This window comes from Metopolophium dirhodum, chromosome 1, assembly GCF_019925205.1.
Source record: "Metopolophium dirhodum isolate CAU chromosome 1, ASM1992520v1, whole genome shotgun sequence".
Taxonomy (NCBI): Eukaryota; Metazoa; Arthropoda; class Insecta; order Hemiptera; family Aphididae; genus Metopolophium; species Metopolophium dirhodum.
Window position 1 is genome coordinate 142,871,367 of NC_083560.1, and position 20,653 is coordinate 142,892,019.

At 30.8% G+C, this 20,653-nt stretch overlaps 3 protein-coding genes and 1 pseudogene across 3 annotated transcripts in view; 2 read left to right on the forward strand and 2 right to left on the reverse strand.

The window, feature by feature from the left end:
* Positions 1-20,653, forward strand: part of LOC132935139 (uncharacterized) — a 494,638-nt gene that overhangs the window by 41,224 nt on the left and 432,761 nt on the right. The window lies entirely within an intron of this gene.
* Positions 571-4,090, reverse strand: LOC132932984 (uncharacterized; annotated as a pseudogene).
* On the reverse strand, positions 14,564-16,510 carry LOC132932985 (52 kDa repressor of the inhibitor of the protein kinase-like). Its single transcript, XM_060999323.1, has 7 exons — positions 16,495-16,510; positions 16,129-16,277; positions 15,957-16,078; positions 15,767-15,888; positions 15,335-15,694; positions 15,191-15,256; positions 14,564-15,126 (listed from the first exon to the last, which is right to left on the reverse strand). The coding sequence occupies exons 1-7, from the start codon at positions 16,508-16,510 to the stop codon at positions 14,564-14,566; spliced, it is 1,398 nt and encodes a 465-aa protein (XP_060855306.1).
* On the forward strand, positions 18,169-19,628 carry LOC132932987 (uncharacterized). The gene is made up of 2 exons (XM_060999325.1): positions 18,169-19,325; positions 19,580-19,628. The coding sequence occupies exons 1-2, from the start codon at positions 18,169-18,171 to the stop codon at positions 19,626-19,628; spliced, it is 1,206 nt and encodes a 401-aa protein (XP_060855308.1).

Below are 20,653 nucleotides of genomic sequence, written 5' to 3' on the forward strand. Positions count from 1 at the left end.
TTTCATCATAAGTTTACTAATAAAATTTAAGGCACACTTCTTAATAATATTTGTATATTATATTTGTGTTAAAGGCAACAAAAATAAGTCATCAGTGTTTTTAGTCCTTATAAGTTCATCAACAATATGAATATCTTCTAGAACTTCATATGTGTCAATATGGTGATCAGAGGTAGTAATAGTTTCTGACAAATTAAAAAGAGTAGATGTAAATGAAGAAGGTTCAGTATCATTATAGTTATTACCAATAGCTTCACTACCTAAATTATTGTGTAATGCATTATCAGAATTTGATTTTACTAATGGATGACTTCTGTTTAAATGTTGCCTAAAGCTTTTTAAACCTCGAAAGTCTCTACAACATGATTGCTGTTTGCACATATAAAACGACCGAGTTCCCAAGTTATGGTAAATTTCCATGTGCCATATAAGTTTAGAAATATAGTTATGCCTTTAAAGCATAAAAAGCAGTTGTACATTTTGTTACAAATTGTAATTACCTTTGACAAGTTTAATAAATTGAATAAAATAGTATTTCATAAATAATATTAAAAATTGAACATACCAAATTTAAATACTAACAGTTTCGTTCATGGTATTCATTTTACTATTTAAAGAGACAATAACTGAAGATTGACGATCATAAATTGTTTCTAAATTGTACAGCTGTAGTTGTAGAATGATCCACGACTCATAGCATTATTTTGGATAGCAGCAGTGTAATGCTATATATGTTTTGAAACAAGCATCTACGGCTTCCAGTGGACAGCCAAATGTCCAAAATTGATCATCGACTCTGATATAACAGTATTTAATGGAAAATATATCTTTGCCAACCAATACTATAAAAGGCTGAATAGTTGTGCCATACTGTATATATTTTTGAATTCTCTTATCTAATTCAGCTTCAAGTCCTGTCAAATTCTGAAAATCAAAAGAAATATTATGACCTAAGGTTCAAAAATTCTATTGTTACAATTTGAATGAAAAATTTCAAACTAGTTTAAACAAACTTATGATGATTAGAGATTTGTAATTTTTATTATAATTATTATTTTTATTATTTTTAAATACTTAGTACTAAAAAGACAATATAAAATGAAAAAGTATTTGTATACACCTTCAAAAGATAAAATCTTGTGCCGAAGAGGGTGAGATCTAAATTCTAATTACAATTTATATTAATAACAAAGTAGGATCTATAGTACAGAATGAAGACAGACTAGAATTATATTAGATAGATATATGACTGAGGTTTAATTTACAAACAAAACTTTTAAACAACTTAAATGAATTAAAACTATCTAAATTAATTATTAGTTTTTTATATAATGGTGTGCCTTTATTAACTGGACTCTGTTGTCCAACTGTGATTTTAATGTTTTTGAAGGTATTTAAATTGGTATAATTTTATTCCTGGTATTATATCTGGATTCAGATTTATATTTATATTATAAATACTATGTTGTCTTTTTTACACACACTTACAATATATAATGAATTTGTTCAATTAAAATGTAATTAATAAATATAACTTACAGTAACATGAACAACAAAAGCTACAGCTAACTCAACAAGTGACGGTTTCCATGATTTTTTGTTATTTTTGATTTGTGTTTTAGTGGGCACAAGATATGGAATTAGGAGAAGTTTGAGAATATTGCACGTCCTGGTATCTTATATAAGAGTAATAAATAGTTTAAATTGAAACAGTCAAGTACATGTTATGTAAAAATATTATTTTAATTGATGGATTTATATTTATACTCACTTCCGCTGAGTTGTACAGCATCGAGTTGTTTCAATATGTCTTTACCGTAGTTATCCTTCACTGAATTTCTACGTAGACTCAGTAAATTATTTGAAAAATAAGTCCACTTTTTTATAAATGTTGGCCAGTCGTGTAAAAGATTCTTAATGATGGGGTACTCCAAATTAAAATCTTCAAATACCATAAAAACATAAATCTTGAATAAAGTTACTAACTAATTTTGTGCCATGATTTATTATATTTATTTGAAAAATTACCAGAACATATCCTTTTGGGCCACATAAAATAGGCCAGGATTTAAAAATTCCAGACAAATGATGTTTTGAAATGTCAGAACCATGGATTTCTGTTTTCCTTATATCGTAAGTAAGTTTCCAGTGTTTAATAACTTCTTCAAAGTCAGAAGATGAACCTGACTTACTCAACCAGACTTTAGCAGCTTCAATTTCATCTATTATAATCAATGTTATTAATAAATAAAAATGTCTACAAATTAGACATATTTTATAATTGTATTACCAGAAAATGTTATAACTGCAGGTGATATATCATTAGCACATTTAGCTTTTCTTTCACCTTCAATAGCACCTATACTTCTCAAACGACGCGAGACATTCTTCCACCTTTCAACTAATTTCCCTTTGGCATGAGAATTATTTCCACTACTCGATGGTATGAAATATAGTTTCTATATAAGATGCATAGTATAATAGTTTTATTTTTCATAAATATGCTGAAATTAATTTGATAACCAACCTCTTGTTCTTTAGGAAATATTTCAATGATTAAAGATGCGATTTTCCGAAAGTAAAAGTCAGTACCCCTGAAAATTATCAAAATATTACCAAATAAATAATACTACACATTAATTACATAATATTTAATTGGCTATTACTCTACTACTCAGTAATTACTAATTATATTAAAATCAATTCTCAATTGGTAGATTTCTGTTATTTTAAACCTAGGCAATGAAAAACACATTATATTTTTGAATGTATCTATATAAATATTACTTACATCAAGTATTGGTGTTAAAATAAAAATACAGCTAAATAAATAATAAATAATAAATTAAATTAAACTCTGTAAAAAAAACCTAACATTGATCTACACTAAATTTTTGAAACTAGGTACCTACACTGATTTGATTTATTACCTGCTCTTATCTTGAAACAAGTAATTAATTAAAAGTTTAGTCAGGCTATTCTGAGCTTCGTCTGAGAGGTGGCCATTATTGACCTTAGCATCAGTCATAATGAAACGACCAGGGACTGGAACCTTTATGATTTTATCGGTTTCGGTTCTCAAAAATCTAAAATTTCGGTTTCGGTTTTGGTTCGGGTTTCCAAAAATATCAAATTTCGGTTTCGGTTTCGGTTTTGGTTAATACCGGTTTTAACCATAATTATTTTACTTTTGCTTTTTATTTTATTTTTATTAATCAAGTACTGTATACAAAATGAACATATTAAGAACTTAAATTTATTGATAGGTATTTGTAATTAAGTGTACCTATTTAAGAATTTAGGTAATAAAATATCATTACAATATAATATTAACATTAAAACTAAAAAATATACTATTTAATTCAATAATTTACTGGCTGTTAATGGAAGTTTCATTATACCACTAAATTCTAAACATTGTAAGAATTCAAAATAACATTATTAGCATACAATATGTATAAGGTACCAATATTGTAGATGACTAGCAAAACCTAGATAATAATAATATATTAAAAAAATATAATAATAATATATTTAAAAAACAACTAGATATCCACTAGGTACGTACCTATTTTGTTAGTTAATAGTAAATAATATTTAAATTTTAAACTATAAAGTAATAGACAAACATACAAAACATAAATATTATAATTATAATATACTGGTAAGATAATCAACCTTATTATAAATAAATTACTTTATTATAGTATATTATCAATTATAATTAAGGGGAGGGATAGGTACAAAATGAATAAATAATATTATAAAAAATGCTTAAAATAATATTATTAGTTATTAGTTTATTACATTATAATATCAGTCATAATATAGATATATTATCTAAAATATATTATTATATTAGTAAACTAATAATTTACTCTTGAAAATTTTTTTTTTTATAATTTTTTTCAAATAATCTATTTGTTCTAACTAATAATTGGTCTTCCAGGTGTATAGGTGTTATGTTGCATCTATAAGGTGATAATATAAATTTTAAGCATGAAAAAAGGCGCTCGACGCTAACTTGAGTTGCGGGAACAGAAAACACAATTTGTGACAGCTGATAAATTTCCGGATATTTTTTCTTCATTGTCTTCCAACTAAATAAACTCTAATATATTTGTTTTGTGGTTTAATCTCTTTTCATTTAATTAATATGTTTTTAATAAAGTTTCCATTTTTGTTGAAATTGAATTTTGGGTATTTGGTTGGCTTGAAGTTAAACTTGAAATTGAACTGCACTGGTTATCACTTTCCTTCTGTTTCAGAAAATCTTCAAGTATATCTGTATCATAATTATTAGTCAAACTTTCATCAATATTATTTTCAATTTCTATATTTGCATTGTTAGAATCAACTTGACTCGTTTCAAGTTCTTTTCTATGAAACCATATATTTATTAAATGTGTAATAGCAATATTACATTGATCTTCTGTCAGTGTTATGTTAAATCTGGGGTCTAAGAAAATAGCAGCTAGAAGAACTTGGTTGTTCATAATATTTTGTTCCCTAGATCTCAAACACTGTACTAACTTATTAGAAAATACATTGTTCAAGGATTCTGTTTCGATTCTACAAGCAATCCAAGCCCCATAAAAATCAGTAAGAGTCAATTGCTCATATTGTAATTTTTTAGTACACATTTTTGCAGGTAAAAGAGTTTTAAATAATATGTCTACTTGTTGCCACTCAAAATGACTCAACTCAACTCTTCTCAGTTTGGAGTCATTTGGTGCCATATTTTGGATAAATGCTTTTAGATGTTGTAATCTCTCTAGCATGTCAAATGTAGAGTGCCAACGTGTTAAGCAATCCAAAATTGGCAATTTTAATTTATCCTTTTTGATCAAATAAATATAAGTTTGGTTTCGCAGCTTTCTAACTAGTAAGCGAACTTTGTTTAATAATTTATCTATACTGTTGTGCTTCAAGGTATCAATAAAAACTAATTGTAAAGTGTGAGCCACACAGCGAATACCTATAACAAAAATAAACAAAGTTTTGGTTTCAACACTTGAATTATTCATATTATGTTAAGTAGGTAAGTTACTATTAAATTGTATTTATATCAGTTTCTTAGTTTACATTTGTAAAAATATAATTTAGTTAATTTACCATTAAAAATAGAACAATCGCCAAGGTTTGCTAACTCAATTCTATTTAATACATGTTCTGTTTCTTCATATTCTTTATCAATACATTCAATATCTTCATTGAGCAAAACAGCTATTTGTTCATCATCCAACAAATTTGTTATTGGAACCAGTGGCGCAACCAAAGGGGGGGTCCCCGGGTCCAGACCCCCCCCCCCCCCTTTATTTATAAAATGGAACATTTTTTAATTAATTTGGGAATATAATAATATATTGTAAGTATAATAAATTTTGTTAACCAACTAAATAATTTTGATAACAAACCTTATCAGTTATGACATATTGTACGTCAGTGATATCAATGGATCGTAGTAAGTTGTAGGAGAGGACGACGTAGCCGTGGTGAGAATTGAAAATTGAAATAGTGCTACCAATTATTTTAATTGTGGTCATACTGTCATAGATATTAACTTAAACGTGTTTACTTTCAGTGTTCGGAACGTTCACGAAAAAAATGAACTCGTTCACGTTCACGTTCAGTCCTTCAAAAAGGAGCTCGTTTACGTTCACGTTCGTGTTTTTTTCAAACGAACGCCTTCACGTTCACGTTCTTTTAAAAAACGAACGCGTTCGTTGGGTCGCGTTCATTTAATTTTTTTTTTATGAATCGTTAGCCTGCCGTGAATATAAAAATTAAAATCCCATAAACATATACGACTCAAACAATAAATAAAAATACAATTTAGAGCATATAGGGGAAAGTGGGGCAGAACGGGGGGCCATGTGGCAAAACGGGGACATTTCAATATTTATGTCTTATAATGATCATACTGATTTAAAAACTTAATATATAAATTTCTAGGGCCAACAATATCATATAATAAAAATTTCATGTTCACATATCAATTATCTTATCAGTTATAAATTTAAATCATTACACATGTCTCTTATCAATAGATTGATATAATAAACTGTTATTTTATTTCAAAATATTTTTATGGTTTACTTATTGTACATTTGTATTTTGTACCTATCTTAAATTTGTTTTTGCTGTTTCTATAGCAAATATTTTTAAGATTATCTTAATAATATTAATTATTAAAAAAAATAATTGTTTAAATGTTCTTAAGATTATTTTAATAATATTAATTATTAAAAAAAATAATTGTTGTGTTTACTAACAACGGCTGAAGTTAAGTGTAATCATTGGGGCATAATGGGGTACCTTACAACATTAGTTCTTTTTTAATTTTTAAGTTTACCAACTAGTGTAGGCATTACATCTATAATAAGTATTTAATTAAAATGTACCTATTTAATAAATGTAAAAGTTAAAATTTACAAGCAATTATTATTTTTTGTTATTGTACAATTAGTATATTAAAATATATTCCCATAAATATAATATAATATATTAGTATATTACATTATGTATATGCAAGTTATACAAGTTGTTTAAATGATAAAAGGTTTAAGTTGATTAATGTAATTGTATTTATGTAAAATGAAATAATATTTGTGAAATAAATAATATTTGAGGGACGTCCCCATTTAACCCCAGGTATGGGGCAAAACGGGAAAAATTATACTTACACCTATTTTGACCTTTAACACTATGAGACTTAAATGAATGTTTAAAACATGCTAACATATTAATAACCATTTCCTAAAGATAACACAGTTCAAGTTTCAAATCAAAAACACAATTTTTGAGTGAATTATAGCTTTTGATACCTTATGACCCCCGTTCTGCCCCACCTTCCCCAGCAATTCATAAAGTTTGACACGTTATTTGAGTTACATTTTAATAAGAATTTCATAGTGATCAAATTAAGCAAATACTAGGGCACTATACACACAACCAAGAGATTGGACAAGGTCGCCTTAGAAAAATCAGCTACCTCCATAGTTTATTTAAGAGTTGAAAAAATCTTTTCGATTGAAGACTTAAATTTAGGTCGAATTGAAAATTATAATTGTAATTCCTAATATATTCAACTCAGACAATTCAAATATTGAAACAAAAACAGTAAATAGGTACAATAGGTACATGATAAATAAATAATTCATATTTTAATTCGATTCATTTTTAAAACTTTATGGAATAAAAAAAAACAACTTGTATCCTTGTTAGGTATTATAACATAAATAAAAATTTTAAAAAACTGTAGGTAAATATCTATTTATCTAAATAAAAAAGAAAACTATTTGTAAATTTTATTGAACTTCAAAACATCTTATTTTGTTTTAATAAAATTAAGTTTTCAAACATATCATCACCCAGTCTATGACGTTTTGATGTCATTACATTCCCTCCAGTACTAAATAACCTTTCTACTGGTGCACTAGAGGGTAAACCTGTATTAAACTGAACAAATTTTAATAGTACTTTAGGAAATGCAAATAAACTTTTTAAATCAATATTTTTGTTATTTAAGAAATTTAAAAGTTCTTGATCTGAGGTTATTGTATTATTTTTATTGGAATAGCTTTTTGTTGGTAAACAAAAAAAATCTTTATTTGAATCAGAATCAGAATCACTAACTGAATTACCATCAGATACTTGATTTTCAGAACATAAAAACTCAGTTTTTAAAAATAATTCAGCATTCAATTTTTCGTCACGTTCTAGCCAATTTAGTTTAAATCTTGGAATAAGACATGCAGCAATTACTAATTCTTTTTCCATCCATATGTGATCAAATCTATAACACCAGTAACATAGTAATTATTAAATAGTAATATTAATTAAGATTAATATATTAAATAATAATTTATTTAATTTTCTAATTTAATTTTACAAACCTTTTTTTTAATGATCTTAAAACAGCTTCTAATAGAAGTGTACAATGTGTCATAGGCTTACATTGTCTATTTTTAATTTTTTTCTCCAAAGCATGTAAAGTCGGTAGCAGATATCCCATATACATGGCTTTTTCACCTTGTAAGAAATCTAAGGACTCTGCGATTGGTCCAAATATATCACAAAATTCATTTATGAATACAGCTTCTTCGTTTAATATTCTCGGTAATGTATTAAAATCCATGACTTGGTTCAATTTTTCTGAGCCACCAGGTCCATTTATAATCCCTTTTAATTGAATTAATGCATCATATGTAGAATTCCATCTTGTTTTATTAGGTACTCTCAAATACACATTAAGTACTTCATGAATGTTTTCTGCCACAATCGTCGACTGATTTTGTTTTGACCAAAGTTTTGTTAGCTTTGCAAAGAGTTTTCTGTAGAGCTTTTTGAGTTGAAGAACATCAGCCTTTCTTTCATTTTCATTAAACCATTTTTCAACATCATTAGTTGCGACCAAGTTCAAATCATCAGTTCACACATCGTCTGTGAGCGGACAAACTAACTTCATTTACATATTCAATTTCTGTATCAATTTCAGCATTTTCAAATATACCATTTAAATCAATTAGCTCTAATTCTTCATCTCTATTCTGATCTTCATCGAATAAGTTTTCCTCATAATTTTTATCAATTCCAAAAACCCTAAATGCTTTTACAAAATTGCTACCATTATCAGTTGTAGTACTGGTTACTTTATTTTGAATTTTGTACTTTTTGTTTATATTATATATTTCTTGTGCTATTACATCAAAAGTATGTCGACCTTTTATCACTGTGCAAGCTAATGATGCTCCTTCTCTAACTAACGTTGTTATATTAATCCAATGGGCTGTTATGCCAAGGTAAGATTTTTTACCTTGGGTCCAACAGTCTGCAGTTTCTGATATATATTCAATATTTGACAGTGTTTTAGTAATATTATCTACCATTGCATTAGCTGCAGAGTTTAATCGAGTTTTTAATGTTTTTGAACACATAACAGTTAATGTTTTTGGAAGTCGCAATCTAATTAAATTCAAAAATACTGGCTTGTCAACAATATTAATTGGCTGTGTATCTTGAACTACAAATTTAATTATTGCTGAGTCCAGTTGTTTTTGTGTAATTATTTCATTTCCAGTACCTATTCTGTTTAATGTAGTCTGTATGGGATTGCTCGATTTATCATTTATCAGTAGATTTTTTGTAACTGTATCCTCATCATTTTGTACACAATTCGGTTTTTTTTCTACATCTGTATAAGCAAAGAACTCTGCATACTTATATGTATGAACTTTCTGAAAAAAAAAAAGAAAAGAAATAAGTAGGTATTTTATATGTAGGTACCTAAAATATTTATTTTTTACCTGAAAGAGTAAATAATTAAATTACACAAATAAAGTAGGTACCTAGGTAGTTAACTTTCTACAGTTTTGGAAATTAGTGTACATACTAATTGTTATCTACCTATGATAGTCCTCGAAAATCAGAAATTTAAATAAGGTATTTAAAAACTAAAAAATAAATTAACAGAATATTAACTTTTTTTTTTTATAACACTTCCTACTAATTTTTTCAGAAAAAAGGGAAAATATGTTATCTATATATTAATATTTAATATAGGTACTTTATAATATTAAAATACATTAGTGATTAGCATTTAGCATAGTACAATTAATATACTAATATACCCACGTCCCACTTTACTTTGAATAACACCATATTATGATAGTGGATGGAAATCAAAAAATATATTATTAAAACTGGAAGTAAATCAGTTAGTTATGACTTATGATAAATAAAACATACCTATTAAACATTAATAATAATTAATATAATACATACCTTCATATGTCGTTTTAAATTCGTGGATGATTTTTTGGAAGTGCTTTTAGTTTTTCTGGATGGCAAACATAATAAGCATAATACTTTAATATTTTCATCACTTTCTTCAACATATTTGAAATATTTATCAAACCCATACCATGGGATACACGTATTGTTTTTTGAACTAGTTTCATTTGCGTCAATATTTAAACGTTTTTTGTTTGAATTCATTATAAATATTAAATAGGTACTCACTAACTAGACAGTAGACGGTCACGGACTCACGGTATAGAAAACGACGCACGACAATTAAAAACTAATTAATTAAAGATACTGAAACAGTGAAAACTGAACAATTTCAAATGTATGATAACTGATAAGTCACTGACCACAGTTACTGTGTAGTAGGTACGGTACACTACTACACTGTACACATTTCACAACAATCACATCTATAAATAAATTCCGTGCGTGTTCTGCGCGACTGAGCGTCACCGTCGTTTTGTGATTTCCAGTAATTAAATTTAAATTCGACGATGCAGATGATAAACGATAAAGCCCATGTTTATACACGATACCCCGTTCATAATAGATATATATTTTAGTCCATGATGCACACTTTACATATTCATTTTTATTACGATAAACGGATTAGGTTTATTCATAGATATTAAACATAATATTATGGATACGGCATAACACAAAAATCTGTAAGCTAACATAATTCATACTATTATTAACCACTAGATGCCGTATCCATATGTTTAATATCTATGGGTTTATTACGAATTCGTGGAAATCATAATATTATGTATGTCTACCCGGGGACACTGGAATTGCCCGTATTTAATTTATATATTTTGCAATCAAACGAATATTATAGGAATTATAATGGGAAAAATGAAAATATTATTATTATAATATAATTAATTAATATATTTTAAACATATAATATTTATTAAATGGTAAATAAATTGAACGTCTTAAAAATTCATCAAATTCATTAAAAATATAAACGTCGTTCACGTTCACGTTCTATTTGCAAAAAACGAGTGACGTTCACGTATCGTTCACTATATATGAACGTGAACGCGTGAACGTGCGTTCATGAACGACGTTCTTTCCAAACACTGGTATATAGTAATACCTACTCGACGGCGGCGATATCGGCACTCGGCCCCGGGACTCGTACCGGAGAAAGTATGGTGGCGCGCGGCCTATAAATTTAGCGGGGAACGCGAATAGGGTGCGAACGATAAAGGCGGACGCCTCGAAAAGGGCTAAAACTTGAATTCTTGAAGACAAAGGCAAAAAACGCGGGCGACGGCGGCGGACGTAAAGCGCGTCTTCTCGGCGGCGGAGGGCCCGCTGGGAAAATAGTACGGCCGCGCGCGGTACGTAAATTTAGCGGGGAACGCGAATAAGGTCCGAACGGGGCCGCCCGGGGACCCCCGGGGGGGTAAAACTCGAAAATTTGCAAAAATTTTGAAAAAAATCGCGAAAAGTGATAAGAAGGAGTGATAACGCCGTGAGACCCGTTTTCCCTCCACAATTCACCAAGTCAGTACGAAAAATCGACACACGGGTCTTCGTTTTATACTACAAGACTAGCTCTCCGAGCGTCGCTGGGGGAGACCCCCAAACCCCCCGTGGTTGGTGAGGAGTGTTGTCGATGTCGGATGCCACAGTGGTCTTGTGCGGTCTGGTCGTCAACCGATGTCGGTTATGAGTGTTATGATAAGAACGGTGGGTATTGATAAGAAAAGTGGATAAGTGATAAGGATTATGGATTGCTGATAAGGATGTTGGATTAATGATAAGAATGGTGGATTTGTGATAAGGATAGTGGATTAGTTAACCGGAGAGCTGTAAGTTTTTTACTACCTTCAAAAACGCCAAATCAAGTAACCTCGATTTATTTGGGGTCTAGCGGGTCAGTCACCTACCTCGACGTTGGACTTATATGTCTCGGCAACAGGTATGCAACGTTCAAAACGTGAAACGTGAAAAAAATTGTAAAACATTTCGGGGGTCCATGAAAATCATATAGCCGCCGTCTTTTTATGGGTGTCTAGCAGGTCAGTCACCTCGAATGACGTTCGCCGTAGTAATAAGGGTAAGCTATTCGACTTTGATGCGCCTTCGTCCCACAAACCGTTCTTAAACATCCGACTGCCGTCCGACGGACAACACGTGAGTATATTTTGTATTATTAATTTAATTTGTTTTTTTTTAAAACGTTCACCGCAGATCGCAGGTATTTATCAATCAGTATAATGTAACACATGCTTTCCGTCAGAAAATTAAAATATTTAATGTTTAAACTTAGATTATTTGTAAGCACCTGTCCACGCTTTCCGGCAAAGTTGTTAAATACCTATACTGTGTCTACGTTGCACAGGTCGGGGAGAAAAAACAAATATATTGCGCTGACATACTGTAAATGTTGCATCTTTTTTCTTTTTAGAATGAATAATATAAAGATAAACTTTAATGCGGCGGTGCAAACCATATACCTGAGCACCGCCCCTGCACCGCCGGCTGAGACCGCCGTCGTCGCACGCCACCCGCCGGCCGAGACCGCCGTCGCCGCACGCCATCGCCATCCACCGCCGCGAAAGGCACCCCCCAAACGCCGTAAGTACATAGGTGATAGGAACATTTAAAAGTTTACTATTAATTAACGCCTACATCGTGTTTCAGGATGTTATAGATGTAATAACTACGGGCACAATGCCCGGCAATGCCTCGGTGAGTGTATATCGCATTTTCATAATAAAATAAAAATAAAATTAATAATGTTTGTTATATTTATAGCCCCCCAAACACCTAGGAGAGCACCAGCCACACAACGTGGTGGGGGGTTGAGTTCCGTTAGGATAAGGCCGCCGCGGAGTCTGAGTGCAAGGTCGACACGCACTCAGACTCCCGGTCCCCAACCTATCGGAACATCAACCCCGATGGCATCAACCGTAAGTAATATTTTTAATCCTAATAGTGCTAAATAAATACAAAATTGTAAGATATGAATGCACACATGAGGTATTAGAGAGACCACAGTTAGTTGTGAATTTGAGAATACCTTTTAATGCCATGTTTAATTTGTTTATATAAATTGTAGACGTTGTATGAATCGATGGCTGGTGGCACTTGTGAATCGGCGTTGCGACAGTTGGAACAACTGATCATATCAACACCGTAAGTTGTCAATTGGATAATTTTTTTGTAATGCCATTATCCTAACAATATTTTTTCCTCTAATATTTTTCAGATCTGATGAATAAAAACTTTTTTTTTTCACATGTCTTGTTTTTATTTCTTACCTTAATATAATAATCATGGTTAACACATTAGTTAATAGTAGTAATATTAGAGTATAATAATATGAGTAGCCTATGTGTTAGATGTACAATTTCTAGGGGTCTGATGTGATATGTTTACTTATGTAATTATGTATTTGAATAGTTTGTGCCATTGGTAGATGTGTATCACAAAAATAGGCAGTGTAATACAAAGAACACCAAAATAATTCATACTGATATAAATCACAAAGTTCTTGACATAGGCGTTTAAAGGTATTATATTATACAAACATTGTAATGACAATTGGTGGTCAAATACCAATAAAATATTGAATATAATTAACTATACATTACAAAGTAAAAACATATGTAAAAAGTTACTTAATATATTAATATATGTACAACAAATCAATAACAGATATTTAGATTGTTATTAAAAGTTATTCATACAGACATGAATAGCAATGTTATAGAGAGCTAAATATAAAGCTAGAGTACTATAATAACAATTAGTGGTTGAATACCAAATTATCTTATATGGTACAAAGTAAAAAACAAATGTAAAAAGTTTCATAATAGCATAGTATAACAAATATAAATACAATCACAGTATAGGATTGTGAATGCAATTTCAACTATAATAATATTATATGACCAGATATTTAGATTAATATAAAAAATTATTGCAAATTGTGTTTAAAATTTAATATTATATAAGTAAAAGTAAAAATTATATAAGTAAAAGTAAAAACAAATTTAAAAAGTTACTCATACAGACATCAATATCAAATCCATTGTATGATATTAATATTAACAAAACATATAAAAAGGTCAAATAATTTAAACTAACGTTAGAAAGTTACATAATATTATTTAAATGTTTTTTTACATTTCATTACATTGACCATGTATTTTGAAGTAGGTATAAATAAATAATTATTAATATAGCGTAAATTAATTATTGACAAATGTATGTGTGACTGTACAATATTATAAAATCCTAACAAACCGTTTGACATTAGTTACGAATACACCTTTGAGTATTCGCATCCAGAGAGATTACTTGGAGGTTGTCAAACTTTCTTTCCACATCACCTAGACTTGAACATCTGGTGTGACGCTAGACTTGATCATTGAGCGTCACCTAGACTTGATCATCGAGCGTCACCTAGACTTGATCATCGAGCCTCACCTAGACTTGATCATCGAGCGTCACCTAGACTTGATCATCGAGCGTCACCTAGACTTGATAATCTAGCGTCACCTAGACTTGATAATCTATCATCACTTAGACTTGAACATCAAGTGTCACCTAGACTTGGATCATTGAGCGTCACCTAGACTTGATCATCGAGTGTCACCTAGACTTGAACATCGAGTGTCACCTAGACTTTATCATTGAGCGTCACCTAGACTTGATCATTGAGCGTCACCCAACCTTGATTATCGAGCGTCCGCTAGACTTACACTTACCATTGTCAACACATATTGCATTACAGAACTTCCCTGTACACAATGTTCTTGGTGACAAATCGCCCGCTATCATCGGCGTACATGCCAACTCTCACGGACTGTGCGTTTCTCACCCTCGAAAACGCTACGTACAGCTGCCCGTGCGTGAACACAGGCGACGTCAGTAGCAAACCTACCCTGTCGAACGTCTGACCCTGCGACTTGTTGATAGTCATGGCGAACGACAATCTCACCGGGAATTGAAGGCGCCGCAGTAAGATGGGCAGGTCGTCCTCACCGCTGGACGTGAGCGGTATCTTGGGCACGACGATGTCGTCGTCCTGTGCTTCACCTGTGCTTTCACCGCCCTTAATCACAAATGGTAATAATTCAACAAAATCATTCAATGATTCGTATTTCTGTACCCATCTTGTTGCACATTGCCTTTTCAGTGTCCTAGCGTTAGAACAAGGTATGGAGTCACTATTTTCAATTTCGTTGATTAATTCATTTTTTCTTTTTGGTGTGTTGAAAAATACATAAAGCCGTTCAACGATTCCCAAACAATTTCTAACAGATTTTATATCACTGGATGTACATACTGCTAAATTGAAAGAATGTGCAGAGCAATGAATGTATAGTGCCTTTGGATAGCTATCTCTAATTACAGCTTGGACACCATTGAATTTCCCTGCCATACAAGTGTTCACAATCAATACCGCAAGCATTTAAACCTGAAATAAAAATTAAAACATATCATAACTTTAAATAGTCAACAATGATTTATAATAATTTATACTACCAATAATTACCATCTAATATAGATGAAGCTAAACTTGAACCAATCAAACTGTTTATTTCAAAAAATTGAAGAAAATCTTCATGTAATATATCATCATTATCCACATAACGCACGCTTATTGATAATTGTTCCTTCGTAGCTACATCAGTCGTTTCGTCAGCTAAGATTGAGAAGCATTTTGAAGAATTTACTTTATCAACAATCTGTTTGAGAATAATTTTATTGCACGCCTCAATAATTTGGTTTTGAATTATAGGACTTGTATATTTGTTCCTTTTACCACAACCTTCCAACATATTTTTTAAATGTTCATCGCCTATTGCTCGATATTTTAAAATGGCACGAAATTTACCTTCTATTGAATTTATATCTGTTGATTATTGAAATAAATATATTTAATTCAAATTATATATACAAATTGAGTTATTATAATTTCAATTACCATCTATCACTATTTTACCAAAATCCAGATGTCCCCGTAAAGGAATTTCTTCTCTACCACACAACAAAATACACTGAATAATAGGAACAAGTCTTTTTCTATTTTCTTTGACTTTAGCCAATCTATAATGATGACATTATTGACAATTTAATATTATATATAGGCACTTTTGTTAAAATAGTTAAATCACCTATCAGTGTCAATGCGTTCTACTATTGATGGCTGTTTATGATCAAATAAAATACTTAGAAATTGTTGAGACTTTAAAACACTCATTTCGTGATAAGCAGACTTTGTGTGATCTTGAAATGCCTATAATGGTTTTATGTTATACAAAATATTATCATAAAAGCGATTATTACTTTAAGAGCTTTTTTAAAATTGCGAAATACAGTTTGTACAAGCTGTCCTAAAGATTGGTTTCCAACTCCTCCATATTTTGCAAAAACTACACAATATCGGCAGTAAGCTCCATCTTCTTTTTTCGAATATACTAGCCACGGAAATCTTTCTAACCAAGTATATTGAAATCGCAAATTCTTTTTTGTATACGTATCCAGTATAGGAAAAATAAAATCTTTTTTAGGAATCCATACATTTTTTAAAACCTAAAAATAAATAAAATAATATTGTGTTATGCCTAGAACCTACTTTATAGTTTATTACAATTCTTTGTAAGTACTTAGTAGTTAATTAAGTCAAATACTAGAAGCGTGAGAATGCTGTACTTGTAGTTTGTACCATTATTACGCTTAAAAAAATAAGAAAAAAACTACATTATTTCTTACCTTAATTTTCTCTTTATCAGTTAAAGAACGATTTACAAACAAACAAATATTATTAGGCGGAGTTGTAACTTTGTCATTTTTGTTCACATTTTCATTCTATATATATTTAAAGAATTATACCAATACCGAAAAAAGGTGGTGTTCTACCTTTAATTCCTATTTTTGCTGGTTTATCAGCATTAGGCGCGCTTACCGGTGGAGTAGGTAATATAGTAAAAGTCGTGAAAGAATTAAATTCTGGAAAAAGCACACCTATTCATTTAGGCAAAGGATTATATCTTACTCCTCACAAGGGTAGTTCTTATAAAATCGTAAAAGGTAAAGGTTTATACCTAGCACCACACAAGGGCGGCTCGGTTAAAAAATCAAGGTCAAAAAACTAATTTCTACGTTACCCGATAGAGCGTTGTACGATTATGAGATTATAAAATACGCTGACATGTTGAAAATTCCTCATTTCATCGGTGTATTTGCTAGAGACAAGTTACCTCGACGAGCAAAACATCAAGAGTCGGCTGTAGTTAATTTAGACATCGAAAACGGTACAGGTACTCATTGGGTAGCGTACCTATAAGAAAATCGGAAAAAAAATTAAATATTATGATAGTTATGGAAATTTAACGCCACCGCTAGAATTACAGAAATATTTCAACGGTTGCAATATCGAATATAACTACGAGAGACATCAGAAATATAACACAACAAACTGTGGTCGTCTGTGCTTAAAATTTTTATCATGTACACTATAACGTTAATCGGTAACTCTAGCGAATTGTCATGTGACTTTTTTCACCGATAGAAGTCAGTAAAAATGCAAAAATCTGTCTGTTAGGTTTTCAAACGAATAATTCTATTCCTAACGTAAACGAAAAGTGTAATAAAATATGCTTCACATACAGTAATGATAACAATATGAATAGCGACAGCTATGTAATACCTACCGGCTCTTATGAGTTGAATGAAATTGAAGCAGCTATAAAACGTGTATTGCATAATACAGATACCGATAACCTATTCGAGTTGAGAGCAGATAATAATACACTAAAATGTACAATGTTTTGTAGTGAAACTGTAGATTTTCGTATGACGGATAGTATAGGACAGTTGTTGGGGTTCAAAAATCGTAAATATGCTGCTAATGTCAAACACGAATCAGATACGTTGGTCAATATTACCAAAACAAACTGTATATATATCGATTCAAATCTAGTTATGGGTTCATTCGTCAACGGTAAGCAGTGCCATACAATCCACGAGTTCTATCCGAATGTTCCTCCAGGCTATAAAATAATAGAGGTACCAACACATTTGGTTTTTTACTCCATTAATTCTACATCTATAACACACGCAAGTATAATTTTAAAAAATCAGGACGACGAGTTGATCGATCTACGGGGCGAACCGCTATCAATACGATTATTAATTCAAGACTCGTGATGGGGCTTCAATTTTACAATATAAATAGGGCTGTATATGAAAAACCCGTTAGTCGTGTTAAAAACACTAACAAGGTAACAACTCCGAAGAAGAAAAAATATTCGAGACGAAAACAGACTAAACATAGTCTAACACCTGATAATTTGGCTTTTCTACGCTCGATTAACGTCATTTAATATGGACGACACATATTTAGACGTGACGGCTGGTTACATCGACGATTGTAAAATAACACAAATTGATTATCATTCTTTTTTACCGTATTCAACATCGGCTCTTTCTAATAATGATGAGGTGCGTATTGCTTTACATAACACAGAGTCTTATACTTTACCGTGCGAGAGTTATATTTACATCGAGGGAACAATAACCAAACCTGCAGAAATAACTGACGAGATTAGATTTATAAACAACGGACTGGCATTTCTTTTCTCCGAAATGAAATATGAAATAAACGGAAATCAAATTCAGAAACTCGTCAATCCGGGTATATCGACCACATTAAAAGGATATTGTTCGTACAATAAAACAAATATTTCCTCACACCAAAACGCTGCCTGGGATAGTGATTTTAAAAATGTTAATAAAGATTTTATTGATAGTGGTAATTTTAACGGATGTATTAATCTTAAACATTTGTTTGGTTTTTGTGAAGATTATAAACGCATTTTAATAAACTGTAGCCAGCAACTCATATTAAATAGAGCTTCGATTGATATGAATGCCATCAAAAAGTATAAAAATAATGAAGCTGTCGTAGACGCTCCTAAACTAAAAGACGCTAAAATAAATATAACAAAAATATTGTGGCGGATGCCTATAGTGAGAGTTAGCGATAGAGAAAAAATTCGACTGTTGAAAGTAGTCAACAGTCAAAAACCCCTGACATGTACGTTCAGATCGTGGGAACTGTGTGAGTACCCATTTTTACCTCAAAACACTTCACATTCGTGGAAAGTAAAGACATCCAACAAGTTGGAAAAACCTCGATATGTTATAATCGGATTTCAAACTGATAGGAAAAATAGCACAAGTAAAGCAATGTCATACTTCGATCATTGTAAAATTAAAAACTTGAAAGTCTATTTAAACTCCGAAGTATTTCTATATGAAGATTTTCAAAGTGACTTTAACAAGAATAAGATGGCGAAATTATACCGCGCGTATGCAGAGTTCCAAAAATCTTACTACGGTCACGACGATGTAACACCTCTATTGAACCGATCAGAATTCAAAAATCACTCTCCAATCATAGTTGTTGACATGAGCCGACAGAACGACAACGTGAAAATGTCAACTGTTGACCTCAGAATTGAACTAGAAGCTGATGAGGCGTTTCCAGCTTCCACTTCCGCATATTGTTTAATATTACATGACCAAATTATTACTTATAATCCATTTAACGGAGAAGTAAGAACCTTGTAAATATTTATTGTAAATACTTTTTGTAAACCTTAATATTTTATTGTAAATCTTAATATTTATTGTAAACCTTAATATTATTAAATAAAAAAACTTTTTTCTTATATATCACGTCTTTTTTTTTTTTTTATTTTACATAAATTATTTATTTTACATAAATTATTAGAAAAGTCTACGTTTTACTTTACGCAACGGTGTTTGGGGTTCACCACTAGTTGATCGAGATGTCCGTGGTGTCTTGAATTGAGACGATGCATTGGTTTAGATTGAAAAAATCAGGCCCATCATTTTCGTCGAACGACAGTTGTTGGCTACAGTTATCATCGGGTGACGTTGGACCATCAAAATGATCTATCAGCTGGAAAAATAAATATAAAAATCATTAAATTGTTTTTACTAAAAATTATTTAATAAATTACCTTAGATAAATCATAATCCTCATCCGTCAGATTAAATCCATTACTTCTAATGGAGTCTTCGTACGATTTGTAGTTACCAGCGTTGACAGGTGAATAGCTTGGTATCATTAATGACGGGCTTCTAAAATTCTTGTCATATGGCTAAAATAATATAAAAAGTATTAAATATTTTATATAATGTGATAATACATTTCTGAATTACCTCTGGGGTGTTTGGTGTCACCAGACGATTCATACAAAGTTCGGTTAATTGTGTAGGTGCAAACATTTTGATTTGGTTGAGGAATTGGTTTTCACTGGTTTGCTTAACTTCTTGGTTGTTAATGAAAATTTGCATTTCTCGTACATTATTAGGCGGTGAATCCACTTGAAGAATTTTCCCGATCAAATTCTCGGAATATTCGTTCATTTGTTTTATAATTTTGGGTTTGATGAAAATATCTTTTAACCGTATACTCGCAGCAATACTCCATTCAAAGTTGTATAGATGAAGGGGTAGACAGAGAAGCATTGATAAATCTGGATGAAGATATGATCAAAACATTGATCCCAAAAGTCGGTTACCTATCAACATTTTTAAACAAATTTAACTTGTTTAAAAATAGTATTACTGTTCCAGTAAGTAAATAAGTTATGCTTTTTACTCCATTTTTCTTTAAACATCCAAATTGTATGTACACATTTTTCTGTATAAACCTATCTATATCAACCCTATCTTGTATTAAAGGTGTTAGAACTATCCAGTCAAAATGAAATAAACATTGCTGATATGAATGTTATTGAATTTGAACCTCTTGAGGGTATAAGAAATGATTCCACAA